Source organism: Lampetra fluviatilis, chromosome 22 (genome assembly GCF_964198595.1).
Source record: "Lampetra fluviatilis chromosome 22, kcLamFluv1.1, whole genome shotgun sequence".
NCBI classification, from domain to species: Eukaryota; Metazoa; Chordata; class Hyperoartia; order Petromyzontiformes; family Petromyzontidae; genus Lampetra; species Lampetra fluviatilis.
This window is the reverse complement of record NC_136296.1, coordinates 3,991,005-4,004,914: the sequence shown is the minus strand read 5'-3', so window position 1 is coordinate 4,004,914 and position 13,910 is coordinate 3,991,005. Positions and strand designations below refer to the sequence as shown.

At 47.7% G+C, this 13,910-nt stretch overlaps 1 protein-coding gene across 4 annotated transcripts in view; it reads right to left on the bottom strand.

Moving 5' to 3' along the window:
* The window catches only part of LOC144938460 (CUB and sushi domain-containing protein 3-like), a 683,443-nt gene that overhangs the window by 184,151 nt on the left and 485,382 nt on the right, over positions 1–13,910 (bottom strand). For all 4 annotated transcript variants that reach the window (XM_078866283.1, XM_078866284.1, XM_078866285.1 and 1 more), the window contains one exon: positions 705–908. In XM_078866283.1, coding sequence (XP_078722409.1) covers positions 705–908 — 204 coding nt within the window. The remainder of the gene's footprint in view (positions 1–704; positions 909–13,910) is intronic.

Genomic DNA, 13,910 nt, shown 5'->3' with positions numbered 1-13,910 from the left:
ACCTCATCATAGCAGGGCCTGGTCACTTCAGGGAATGATCACCGCTGACGTCCCACAGCATGATACTGATATTATTGACCCCTCTTGAGTCACTGGCTGAGTCATCCCCCCAACCAGGATTTCAATATGCAACCTTCTGATTGCAAGTCAAGTGCTTTAGCCACTGAACCAACGAAACAAGCCTGGACAATCACAAAGGGCGATCGGAAATGCTATGGCCTGGATGGAAATGCAATGACTGATATTTATAACATTGGCTCCAACAAAAAAACTAATCTGACAGTGATGCTTTAACTGTGTATTGATGTGTCACTATCCTGGGCAGTGTTAGATGGGCAGCGGCGGGGGTTCTGCATTTCCCAGGATTATCTCTCTTTTGTTAATCTCTCCAAATTTCTCTGGACTTTTGATCTTTCCAAAAGTTTCAGTGAACACACAAACAAGATGCATTTTGCACCTGTGTAAGACATTACAGGGTAGATCTACTGCTGTGGAATGTGTTAATGCTTTTAAGAAGCAAAGCAGTTGTGACTAGTACATTGGAATAAAAATATGTATCCTGGAGTAATCGAATGAGCTAAGCTCTTTCATCACGACAATTTAACGTCAGGCCACTGAATTTCCGACTACCCATCGTAAATGAAGATTAACATAGAGAGAACGTGAGAGAAGTAGAAATGGAATTAAATCAAACGAGAACTTACCAACACAGGCGGGCAGGGAGCCATTCCACTGAGCAAGGGCGTTTGGCACCCTTTGGCACACGATAGCCTTCGCACCTTGAAGAATATATCCAGAGTTGCATTCGAATCTGAGCAAAGCTCCAGCACTAAAATTGCTGCCCATCCGTCGGCCAAACTTAGGCTCAGGAACGGAGTTGCATTGGGTGGCGCTGGTCCGGGGCACAGCTGTTTAGATACAAAAAAACGGGCACACGGGTTGTGATAGCGGCAGGGAAGTCCTTTGCACAATGTATTACAACACAGCCAACCTAGGTTTGACTCCTGGCAGTGGACAACATCAGTTGCTCATGTTATATGAACCCACGCGTGTAATTGTTGATCATGTGTGTTCAGGATTACCAAGAACAACATGCATCCTTCGTCATCCACGTCAGGTCCATGAACTTTATGTCCATGATAGTCATCAATTTGATAATGCTCAACTCGCCATGAAATACAATGTCTATACCTAGCTCATTAATATACATACATTCCTTGCTATGCGGCTTGTACAAGCACACGTGTTTGAGATGGTCAGGTGGCTCGGGGAGCTCGCACGATGTCAAGGTAATGAGCTGGCACCGCTAAGATTCTGGAAATCAAACCAGTTGAAGGTGAACTCCATCCATGCGTGTCTGATCAAGGAGATAATCTGACTTATTACTATCTGGTCCACACAACCAGGGGCAGAATTTTCCCACAGACTATGAGCACAGAGCAACGTTCATTGCATGATAGTCAAACCGATATATATTTTTTTTATTCTCAGAGCTGAAATTCATCCAAATGCAATGCTGAGCTTCAATGTGATGGATTGTTGGACACAGTCATTGATAGTCAGGCTTAGGCAATCAAATCACGGAACTTGAGAGACCTATTTAATTACAGGTGGCTGCTTGGATTCAAACCCAAGAATTCAGCCCTGCCATATCAACACTTGGTTATTCGACATTATTATTATTATAATGAAACCAAGTTGGTCACGCCAATTTCATTTCACCCGATTTCGAATTTGAAATAACATTGCAGTTGAACAGTTGTTTTTAATGGAATTTTGATGACATAAAAAACACTTTTCAGGTTCCCAAAAAAAAGTTAAACTAGAAGTGCAAGCACACATATATATTATTTAAATGCCATGGTTACTTTTGTTGGTACGGAAAGGAATTAGACACAGTGGGATAGCTGTTGTTTTTTAGAGAGACATGTTTTTTTTTCCTTTACAATTTTTTTTCCCACAAAGAAAATCACAGTCGATAAAGAACACAGCGTGTTCAGCGTTTTCTGAATTGTTTTTTTTTTCCCCGTGGCGCCTGGAGGGGTAATTTCACACTTCCCGACATGTGGAGACCATGTGCAGTCACATTGCTCTCCTCCCATTCTGGAACTTACAAATTGCCGTGTTGTGATTAATCAGAACTTTGTGAGACGATGAGGCTGGCTGGGTGGCTCATGGCCATGTCGGCACAATGAGGCCAGTTCAGAGTTCACCGTAAACCACACCCACTTTACACACCGTTTCAGATTGCGGGTACCTGGTGCACGAATATAAATAAATAACACTCTCCAGTAATGTGCGACTGTCCTTGTCCAGGACAGACCGTACAACATATAACGACGCAATGCCCGATCCACAAATATGAAGGAGACATCGTGGTGATAAACTCCACTGCTCTTTTTTATGGCCACATATTTACTTGCCAATGGACCAACCTTCCTACCGCACAATTCACCCACTACCTACTTACCTGTAGTAGCCACTCTCCTCACCAACACACGGAGACAGGTAAGGGTTCGAGTCGCTTAATTCTACATTTACCACACATAGCGCCCTCTTTCACCCACAGCTCTCTCTCCTTCACTCACAGCTCCCTCCTTCCACCGTCACTCCTGCCGACGTCCCCTCTTATTCCCACGGCTCCCTCTCCCATTCCCTACCCCTCCCCTCATCCATGTCTCCTCATCTCCAGCTACCAATCCCCTTTCTTCATACCTCGAGGTTACTGCAAATTAACTCAGTGCAAGGATTGACGTCAGTGATGTTGTGGGGACCGTTATGGAGGACTGTTACATGCCTACCCCGAAGGCTGCCTACCTACTCACCCACCTACCAATCTGTTCACCTGGCTACCTACCAACATCCCTACCTAAAAAACGCACCCACCTACCTAGACACCCACCTATCTATCTATCTATCCACCTACCAACCTACTCACCCATTAGTCTACCCACCCATCACCCACTTGTTGCATGCTGTTGGTGCAGGTTAATTCATGATAAGTTCATACAATGCTCATGTATCCAAAATAAAGGTTTTTTGGTGAGATCGCGTAAATATAAATGTGCCCTTGAACAAATTCCACCACCCGACACAGCCAATTAGTAAGGTTTGTCACGTGAACAAAACGTGTCAAATAGTTATTAGTTCAGCACACCAGTGTGTTGGAGAGTAAACCCACAGCATTTACAACCAAAATGAGACCAGTTGAAGCTGGTTGCAATTACCGTGTGTCAAGTGGTGGCGGATTAAACGACACATTTATATTCACACGATCTAACCCAAAAACCTTCATGGATAATATTGGTCGCTACAGCCTACATGTCAGATACTCATATATTCCACTGACAACACAACTCAATTGTATAATGGGGGCTTACTTTGATATTCGTTTTGGCTTTGTTGACTTATCCGCATTCCCCCAGAGCAAATGCCACACACACTATTCTATAATGGGCCACCGATGTCACCTTCATCAAAGCTCCGACAATCAGAAACACGTTGGCTATGTACGCCTTCAAAAGCGATTACTCGCCCGCTGCTATTATCGGCCATGGCAGGGTTGACTTTGCAGGGGCAATTTATCTGTTCTTCTTTTTTCTCACAGACTTGTCAGGTCTGCGTGCCCTGACGCCTGCAATTGATGCTCCCAAACCATGTAGGCGCACCTCTAATGAAGACGGTTGGCTACGTACGGTGCAAAAGAAGGTCAACATACATAAGGCACACAGAAATATTGGTGGTATTTGTCATTAATAGAGGGTGTGACTGGGTTGCACCCCCATCTATCATCACCAATCATCCGAGGTGAACCCCTATGCAACTGATTGCAATGCGATCCGAGTGCAATACTGCCGCAGAGAATGGGCATTGGAGCTATGCAGTTTTAAATCATCTAGATTTAAAACTAATTTCTTTAGAACAATTGTTTATGTTCAATTTATTGTCCTTCCCCCACACCTCCAATTAGTATGGTAGATTGATGAGCATTGTTCAGAATAAGTTTAACATACACACACACTGTACATATGTAATGCGGGCGTAAACGACCTTCCGGATGTGACGTCATGGGGGGAATTACCGGAGGGGCGTAAAATTACATTTCTGCCGTCGCCCTGGGGGCGACCTTCTCCTGTCGCCCAGGTGCAGGCGCTGTCCGAAGTATCTGTTGATATTCCACCAGGCTCACATATGCTCATTCCCTTGCGATATCGGAAGCCTGTGCCTGGTCGTCAAGGAGCTATTGGGGTTTTGTTGTCGCCGTCCACCACCATCACGGGCGGATCGGCGCTCGTTGGGGTGCAAACTATTGTCCGGCCGGACCAGCAGCCATTTTTGCAGGTGCTTAACGCAAGTACCGAAAGTGTGTGTGTACCGGCTGGTACGGTTGTGGCACATGCCACTACTGCGTTTACGGCTCATGATCATCTGGCCAGCCAGGTTATGGTTGGTGGTGTTTCAGGCCCTGAGGCTGCAGATGATCGCTGGATCGCCGAATTGTGTGGGGAGAATTCTGCCCTTTCCGGGGAACAACGTTGTGCGATTCGTAAATTATTATTGAGTTATTCTGATGTGTTTAGCTCCGACGATTTGGACTTGGGACGCACCTCGTTGCTTTACCATCATATTGACACAGGGGACGCTGCCCCTATTCGGTTGAACTCGCATCGGATGAGTCCGGCTGAGCGAGAGCACGTTCGTGGGGCAGTGGATGACATGTTGGCTGCGGACATAATATCTCCATCTAACAGCCCATGGGGCGCGCCTGTTGTTTTGGTTAAGAAAAAGGACGGCAAATTGCGATTTTGTGTAGATTTCCGCAAATTAAATAAAGTGTCGGTGGCAGATGCGTACCCCCTGCCGCGTATGGACGACTCTCTCGATGCCTTGTCGGGGGCTAAGTTCTTTTCAACGCTGGATCTCTCTTCGGGCTTCTGGCAGCTTCCCCTTGACGAGTCCTCGCGGGAGAAGACTGCTTTCCGTACGCCGCAGGGGTTATTCCAATTTAACTGTCTTCCGATGGGGTTGAATGCGGCCCCTGCCACTTTTCAAAGGTTGATGGAGTTGGTATTAACGGGGTTGCAGTGGGAGACATGTCTGATATATTTAGACGATATTATCGTCTTCAGCCGCACATTTGACGAGCATTTACTGCAACACTCCGTGCGTTACTTGGGGCACATCGTTAGTGCGGACGGGGTGGCCACGGATCCAGAAAAAACAGCGTGCGTCCGTGACTGGCCAACCCCGGCCACGGTGGGGGATGTGCGTCGGTTTTTGGGGTTTGCCTCATATTATCGGAGGTTTGTTCCGAATTTTGCGACGATCGCGAAGCCCTTGCACCTCCATACGGGTAAAGGACACAAATTTGCTTGGGGACCGCCAGAAGAGGCGGCATTTCTGGGCCTGCGCGATCTATTGGCTACGGCGCCGACGTTGGATTATCCAGATTTTGAACATCCTTTCATTCTGGATACGGTCGCGAGCGACACGGGCATTGGGGCGGTGTTGTCTCAGTCCAAAGGTGGTGTGGAATGCGTTGTGGCGTACGGTAGCCGGGTTTTGTCTCCCGCGGAAACCCGCTACTGCGTCACTCGCAAGGAACTGTTTGGCTATTGTTTGTTTTCTCCGCCAATTTCGACCGTATCTGTACGGCCGTTCGTTTATTGTACGCACGGATCATGCGGCCTTGCAGTATGCTCTTAAGATGGACCAGCCATCCGGCCAGCTGGCGCGGTGGTTGGACACGCTGCAAGAATTTTCCTTCCAAATTCACCATTGGAAGGGGGTGCGTCACGCCAATGCGGACGCGCTTTCCAGGCTGCCACAGCGATCCCCTTGTGCGTGCGCGTCTGGAACGCATAGATGTGGGCCGATTCAGCACCCCCCTCAGCCTGTCGCGCTGGCGGTCGAAGTGCCTGAAGCTCCGAATGAGCCGGGGCCGGCTGATGGGGGACCGGCTGATGGGATTTTGCATCTCCCGAGGTCTGTGTGGATTCGGGAACAAATGTTGGACAATTCATTGGTGACTTTACGTAAGCGGCCTGTGAAGGAGGGTGGGGGACCGGGTACGGGGGATGTGTCGGAAACCGCTCTCCGTGATGGTCTGCTGATGTGGAGGGAAGGGATACAGGAACGCTGGCGTCTGGTTGTACCGGCATCTTTGCGGTACGAATTGATTAGGACTCTGCATTGCGACACTCTTTTACATCTGGGGGTGCAGAAGACCCTATTGACGCTGCAGCGAGATTACTATTGGCACGGCATGACGACAGACGTCGTCGGTCACGTTCGCGCGTGTCCCGATTGTGCCCGCCGGAAGCCACCTAAACATCCATATGTGCCGCCGATACAGTCTATTCAGGTGTCTCGAGTTAATGAATTGGTGGCGTTAGATATTTTGGGACCCTTTCCGCCATCTGCTAAGGGAAATAAATATTTGCTAGTTGGCGTGGAGTACCTCTCCCGCTGGCCGATGGCCTGGCCCTTGCCCGACCAGTCAGCGGCGTCCATTACAGACGCCTTTCTATTTGGGTACGTTATGGACAAGGGGGCGCTGGAGAGGCTCCTCATGGATCAGGGCCGAAATTTTTCTTCTAAATTGTTGGGGGAAGTGTGTGCAGCTCTCGGAACTAAGAAAATACGGACATCTCCCTACCACCCACAAACGGATGGTATGGTTGAACGGCTAAATCGGACCTTGTCCGCCATGTTGTGTCACACGGTGAGTGAAAAACAATCAGATTGGGATTTGCATATCCCTGGCGTACTTTCGGCGTACCGGATGACGCCGCATGCGGCTACAGGATATTCGCCGTTTTTTCTTATGTACGGTCGTGAAAACGTGCCGCCGATTAATGTGCAGTTGGGAACTGGAGTGAGGGGACCTGTTAAGCCTCTTCCTGATTATATTCAGGACACCGTTCGCCATGTTACTGTGGCGCGGGAAGGGGCCCGCATGGCTACGGCCAAAGCCCAGGCCCGGAACGAGCGGTGTGCTCGACGCTCTAAGGGGGAGTGCCCCTGGAAAGTGGGGGACCTGGCCTGGCTCCATTGCCCACAAGTGCGGCCAGGTACCTCTCCTAAATTACATAAACCATGGCAAGGGCCGGTTCGCCTCATCGAGGTTCCCAACCCACAGTCAGCGCGTGTTCGGTTTGGATCCCGGCGTTGGTTCGTTCACACATCTCGCTTGAAACCATACGTGGCCCCTCGACCTGATGCGTCATCTCCTGATGTTGCCTTGCCGGGGTCTGTTGCTGCCGACTCGCCCTTGCCTGTGCCTGTTGACCTTGCAAGAGCGCCTGTCGTGCCTTTTACAGACAAGCCGGCCGTGACGCCGCAGGACAAAGGAGGCTCTGCTCGGGGTGTGCCTACTACGGCTGCGAAAACTCTGAGACCCGCAGCCCTTCCGACCCCGCCGCAGACCCGATCGCGGGACACCTCTGACGCTGGGCCTTCGGGAATACGGGACCGGGACGTTGGCGGGCCTCCAATAGCGACAGATGAACTTTGTTCTGTCGCTCCTAAAACCCTGTCACGTTCCCGCTCGGCGGGTGGGCCGCCGACCGTCCGGGACGGGCCGGCGACCCGCACCCGCTCAAAATCCCTCACATTTCGTTGAATGTTGTGTTGTGTTCTTGTTTTACTGTTATATTATTGTATGCTTCGTATCTTTTAACGTGTTCGGTCGTGTTCGCTCGCATTACTTGTTGGAGTTGTTGTTCAGCCGAGGTCGGCTGGATTTTCTCTACGGGGGAGGGTGGTGTAATTCGGGCGTAAACGACCTTCCTGATGTGACGTCATGGGGGGAGGAGTTACGTCACGTGGGGGAGAGGGTTCAGGTCTAAAAGGGGAGAAACCGGAAGAGGAGAGGAGGTTGTTGGAGACTGGGCTAGAGTAAGGCCACGCAGGGCGAAGGCTGGGGAGAGTGGCGAGATCGCCACACACACAGAGTACGGATAGGGCACCGTCGGCCAGCGGTGACCGACCCCGGAGAAGCAGGGAGCAGCGGTGAGGCTGCAGCAAGGGCAGCTGGGAGGCTGCACGAAGAGAACAGCAGCGGGACTGCTTCGGAGAAGAGAGAGCAGCGGTGGGGCTGCAGCGAGGGCAGCTGGAGAGGCTGCACGAGGAGATTAGCAGTGAGGCTGCTACGGGACAGAGAAAGAGCCATGTGGGAAAAGTATACGAACCCGAATAAAGGACACCAAGCCAGATACCGTGTCGAGTCCTTTATTACACATAGATATACATACATGCATAGCCAAACATATATACACATGTATTATACATATGTAATGACAATAGAGCCTACATGCGGTGTGAGTGAACTAGTGGCCACGGGAGGTAATGACAACTTACAGTGCGAAATGCACTAGTGGCCACAGTAGGTAATGACAAGGGAGTCAGCCTGCAGTGCGAGTGCACTAGTAGCCACAGGAGGTAATGACAGGGGTATCAGTTGTGAGTGCCAAGGGACTGGTGGCTACGGGAATGATCGAGAAGGGAGCGTGGTCAGGTGACGGAAGAGGACGGTAGAGTTTGCCGGTGGAGTGAACCTCCAGAGTCAGCGAGAAGGTTCAGGAAGGGGGGCGTGGCCTCAGTTGGTATATAAGGGAGATGCGCGGGAGACTTGGGGCTGTTGCAGTGGGGTCTCCGCCGATGTCAAGTGAACGCGTCTTCAATAATGTGCCATCTCAAGCGAAGTGTGTCAAGTCGTCATTACACATAGATACACGTGGACACATAGCCACGCACACACATTCACATGCACGAAAAACAATGACAAAGATCCCCCATATAGCATTAACAGACTGGTGGAGCAAGTGCTGTTCGCGAGCACCTATGAAAGCCGGCACGACACACGAGGGGGTGGGTGGACAGCACAACCGGCCACCTTTGTCTCCCAAGTGGTGATGTTTACACATCACACGAGGTAATTATTTGAGGCTGAGATGGACCTCACACATACACACAATCATACATGTGAACAGGGGCGGTTTCTTCATTAGGGCGATTGGGCGACGCACCACCAAAGTGTGAAAGGGACTTTTTCAATCACATTAACAATCTCATTCAACCACAGAGTTACGCTCGCCGTTACTGTGCCTCTGGATATAGTCCAATCAGCGTCATGTCACGTTCTGTGGAGTACCGCCTCTTTTTGGGCGATTTCACTCTGGCTGAGAATCGCCCAGATTCTTCCCATAGACTTACATTCAAAGATGTTTTTTTTCGAAAGGCAGGCGCTGCAATGCATTCTCTATGGCTTCGGGGAGGGCTCGCACTAACGTGCTTACGTCATCATACGTAAGCACGTTTCAGTCAACAATGTTATTTGTCGCCACCTAGTGGAATCTTTAATTTACTGGTTAAAAACCCTTGTCAAACTCCATTTGAGCTTGAATTTTGGTAAAATGTTAAATAACGTAGTAACACACACACAAATCATTGCTGTCGGACGGAAGCCTTGTATGTCCAAAACTGTTACTTTTCAGGAAACGAAAGAAAACCTGTTTTTTCCCCAAAATAATTTCCAAGCTCTTTTAATGCTTTTCATTGGTTAAATATTTGTAAAACACATTGACAGATACAAAGGGTGACCAATAGCATTAATTTTTGAAAAAAATACGGAGATATAAAATATGGATTCTGCCTGATACATTGTTGCTGTCGGGATGGAAACCTTGTATCTCAATATTTATATTATAATAAATAATTTAATTTATAACTAAAATAAATGTATTTATTTTGTCAGGTCTGCGACACAATCTTGGTCCACACCAAAGAAAGGTTCTCTTTTACCGACCACCTTGTAAGTGCCACGCTGCTATAAGGAAAATGTTTTAACAGCATGGCCATACATTACCTGTTGAGGCTCTGAACATCACTGTCAGGGCATACCCTATGTTAAATAAGGCGAAGCTGAAGACTGAACTGTCTGTCATTTATGAGAGTCCAGAATTCAAGGGCTGCTGTGGTGCATGAGCGCTGTACCAGGTTTTGCTGAAGTACAACCTGCAGGATACTTTTTCAGAGACTGTTGCTCTGTTGAACATCCTCATAACCACTCCCATGACAACTGCTGAAGCTGAGAGGTGTTTCTCAACCTTAAAGAGAATCAAGACATTCCTGAGAAATGTAATGGGACAGGAACGTCTGAATGCAATGGCTATGCTCTCCATGGAGAGGGAACTAGTCAGGAACATGCCTGCTTTCAATGAGAGAGTAATTGATCACTTTGCTACTTTGAAAGAGAGAAGAGCAAAATTTCAGTATAAGTAAGCAGTGTATTAAGCGAGTAATGTGATGTAAGTAGTGTAATAATAGTGAGTATAGAAACAAACAAGGAGATGTATTGTAAGTCACTTTATTTTTCATTAATATTAAAGTAGTGAAGTTGCCTTTACATGCTTAAGCTGTTAATTTATCCATTGCATGGGTGGACCTTATCCTTATCAAGCATCCAAACATTTGCCCCCCCCTGAGAGATTTTGCAGGAGCCGCCACTGCATGTGAACAAAAAGCAAAGACTTTCCAAATCGCCATACAGACTGTTGAGCCAAATGCTGTTAGCAAGCACCCTTGAAGGTTGGCATGGCGCGTGGGGGGCTGGTGTGTTCATCATCAAACCCGGCTGCTTTTGTCTCCCCAGTGCTGATGTTAACCACATGATACACTCAAGGCCGATTTATCCATGGCTGGTTCGTAGTGCAGTGCACTCACCATTATGCCACTGCTCCCCATAACACATAGACGGTGCTAAAATCACACGTATGCATGCGCGCGCACACACACGTACACGTACACACCATCTATGCCGTCAAATGTTTCACCAATTGAATAAGTGATTTCTTGTGGCCGTGCTTGATTGCAAAAAAATTGAGAAGGCAGCTCGATAGGGGCGCGACAGGGCACGAGCGTATCGGGACATATGGCGCGGCGCAATAGCAGCGGGGTAGTGCGTCAATAGGGATGTGATTCCAGCCCTCAGCAGGCTCACACCTCATCAACTGCACCGAAATTGCATCGTGCACCTAGGGGCCGTCCATAAATGACGTCACGCACCTAGCGGGGGGGGGGGGGGTCAGACATTTGTGACGATGTGTGACGATGGGGGATCGGGGTTTGAGAAATGTGACGTCACATCAAAATGCGCAACGTTAAATAAATATAGTCAACACGTTCTACTTAATTTAATAGACGTTTTAATAAGTTTTTCTCCTACAACATCAGAGTGCAGCGCCACATTAAATACGCACTACAATAACAATAGTTTCAAGTGATTTTAAGCATGTTTTTTTTTGGGGGGGCAGAGCTTTGTGAGGTCATATTTGAGGGGGGGGGTCTGACTTTTTGTGACGCCGTGTGACGAAGGGGGGGGGGGAGGGTAAAAAATCGTCCAAAATCGCGTGACGTCATTTATGGATGGCCCCCTAGGCCTTCAGTCACGACCGCCTTATCTTATATGTTTCTATCGCGCTTTTATTGAAGGCGCTTTTACAAGGGTTATGAGTGGTACCATGAGGGTAGCTAAAATTGATACGGTGAATATGGATGCGGTATGGGGAGGGAGAGAGGTTAGTGGGTGCGGGAATTATGAGGGTACCTAGGGATGGATGGAGTGATGTGCCAGGGAGAAGGGGTGGGTGTTGAAGGAGGAGCGGAAACTAGACAGGGAGGGTGCTTCTTGCTTAATGTGCAGGGGAAGTTTGTTCCAGTGCAAAGTGGGCGAGTCGGGAAAAGGAGCGTAAACGGGGATTGTGCACAAGGAGAGGGGGGGACGGAACGGTGAGGAGTAGTGGGAGAGATTGAGAGCGGAGCGGGCAAGAGGGGACATAAAACCAGACAAGAGAAGCGGGGTACGGTGGAGCAAGGCCATGAAGAGATTTAAATACCAGCGTGAGGAGCTTGAACAGACACCGGTAGTAGATGGAGAGCCAGTGCAATTCTATAGGGTGGGTGGAGGTGCGGGAGCAGTGTTATAGGTCGTAAAATGAAGGGTGCAGGTGCATTTTGGATATGTTGTAGTGGAATTAATGGATCGGCTGGCATACCGAGTAGGAAAGAGTTACATACGTACATAGGCTCCCAGGTCTATGAACATACGTATGTTGAACTTCTTTCGCAACCGTGCGTTGCCAACCGTGCTATTTTTTTTTACGTGACTCTACCGAAATAACCAAAGAGTATGGATCCTTTCTGTTTGCGCATCGTCACTTCAATATGTTTCTTATTAATGTTTTTGTTTGTTGCGGTTGCACCCGATTCAAGAGCCGAATGGCTCACAGGACTATACCTAATAAATGAACTGAACTGAACTGAAAAAATGTGATAATAGGTTTTTCCCCTTTTTTATGGCAACAAAACAGGTGTTAAGATGTTAAAACACCAAACATCTTAACACCTGTTTTGTTGCCAGAAAAAAAGGGGGAAAAACCTATTATCATATTTTTGTACTGGCAAAGGAGGTCCCATGATGTTAAATGTGGGAGAGAACGAGTGCAGGGTCCTCAAGGAATAATGGTACAAATATAGTCAGTCTGTAGTGGCAGTGGTTCCCAACCTGTGGTCTGTGGTGATTCTTAGAGAGCAACACAAAACAGCAATGAGTGCTTGTCGCACACATCGCTCTCTATTCAAACCAGAGACTGGCCGTGTCATGCAAAGCACCCCACTGAGCCTAGAGGTGATGATGACAGCACTTCTTGTGATGTCACTTCCTGGTAATGTGAACGAACAGCCAAAAGGGTGGTGGAATATCACATCATACTTTGTCTCTAATTGGTTATTCGACAATGACATGCCTTTACTGTCAAAAGTTAAGTAGAAAATCTATATTCCCATGGCAGGCACCAGTCTATTCTTTGGAGAATTGATGCTGACTCATATTACCATTTTAATGATGTCTGACCTCAAAAGAACGATGAGCCGAATCAATCCTCAACCAAATGGGAAATTTACATACAAGTTCAAACGGGAAATTACATACAAATTAAAAATGAATCACCCACCCAATATCTTACTCGACGTCCTGGTGTCACATAGGCCAAAAGAGCAATCGGGCAGTGTTCATAGTCATTAGCAGCTCTGAGTCAATGCTGTACATTCCATATGACAGGAACTGGCCTCTCCATAGGATGACCCATAGATCTGGTTTTAACTTCAGTTAGTCTAATCAGCAAGAATGTTATGGATTAAGTAAAACCAAATGTTGCACGTATGGTTCTGATCCATAGCATCATGGTACACGGTAACAGTAGCTTACAACCTCTAAGTAAGTAACCAGTTCAAGGTTCCACAAAGTAACCAGTTTAAGGTTACTTTGCTTTTTTATATATTTAGAAACATTTCTCCAAATTAAGCTCGATTGTGCTGCTGGTACTATTTCATGAGACGAAGTGTCCAATCGTATCTCTTACACAACAGTGGAATTATTCGGGCCATGGAAGCGGATATCACAGAACTACTGCTGAGATCCATTCAAGTGACCTCTGGTCCACACAATCATGGACAGCATTTTCCCACCGACTATGGACACAAGAGCAACGTTCATTGTGCAATGGTCAAACCAATATTTGTTTATTCTCAGAGCTGAAATTCAACCAAATGTCAATGTGATGGGATTGTTGGACACAGTCATTGATGATCAGGCTGAGGCAATCAAATCACTGGACTTGAGAGCCCGATTTAATCACAGGTGGCTGCCTGGATTCAAACCCAAGAATTAATCCCTGCCATTTTAGCACTGTGACCTCCGAGCCATCTGGCCACCTTCATCTAGCCAAAGCAACAATGAATAGAAATTGGCTCACAACACTTCTGTACGCAAATTTTTTTTCCTATCACTGACAATATACCTTAAGTCAAGCAGGTAACTGGCATAATCACTATGGGCAAATCCTACATGC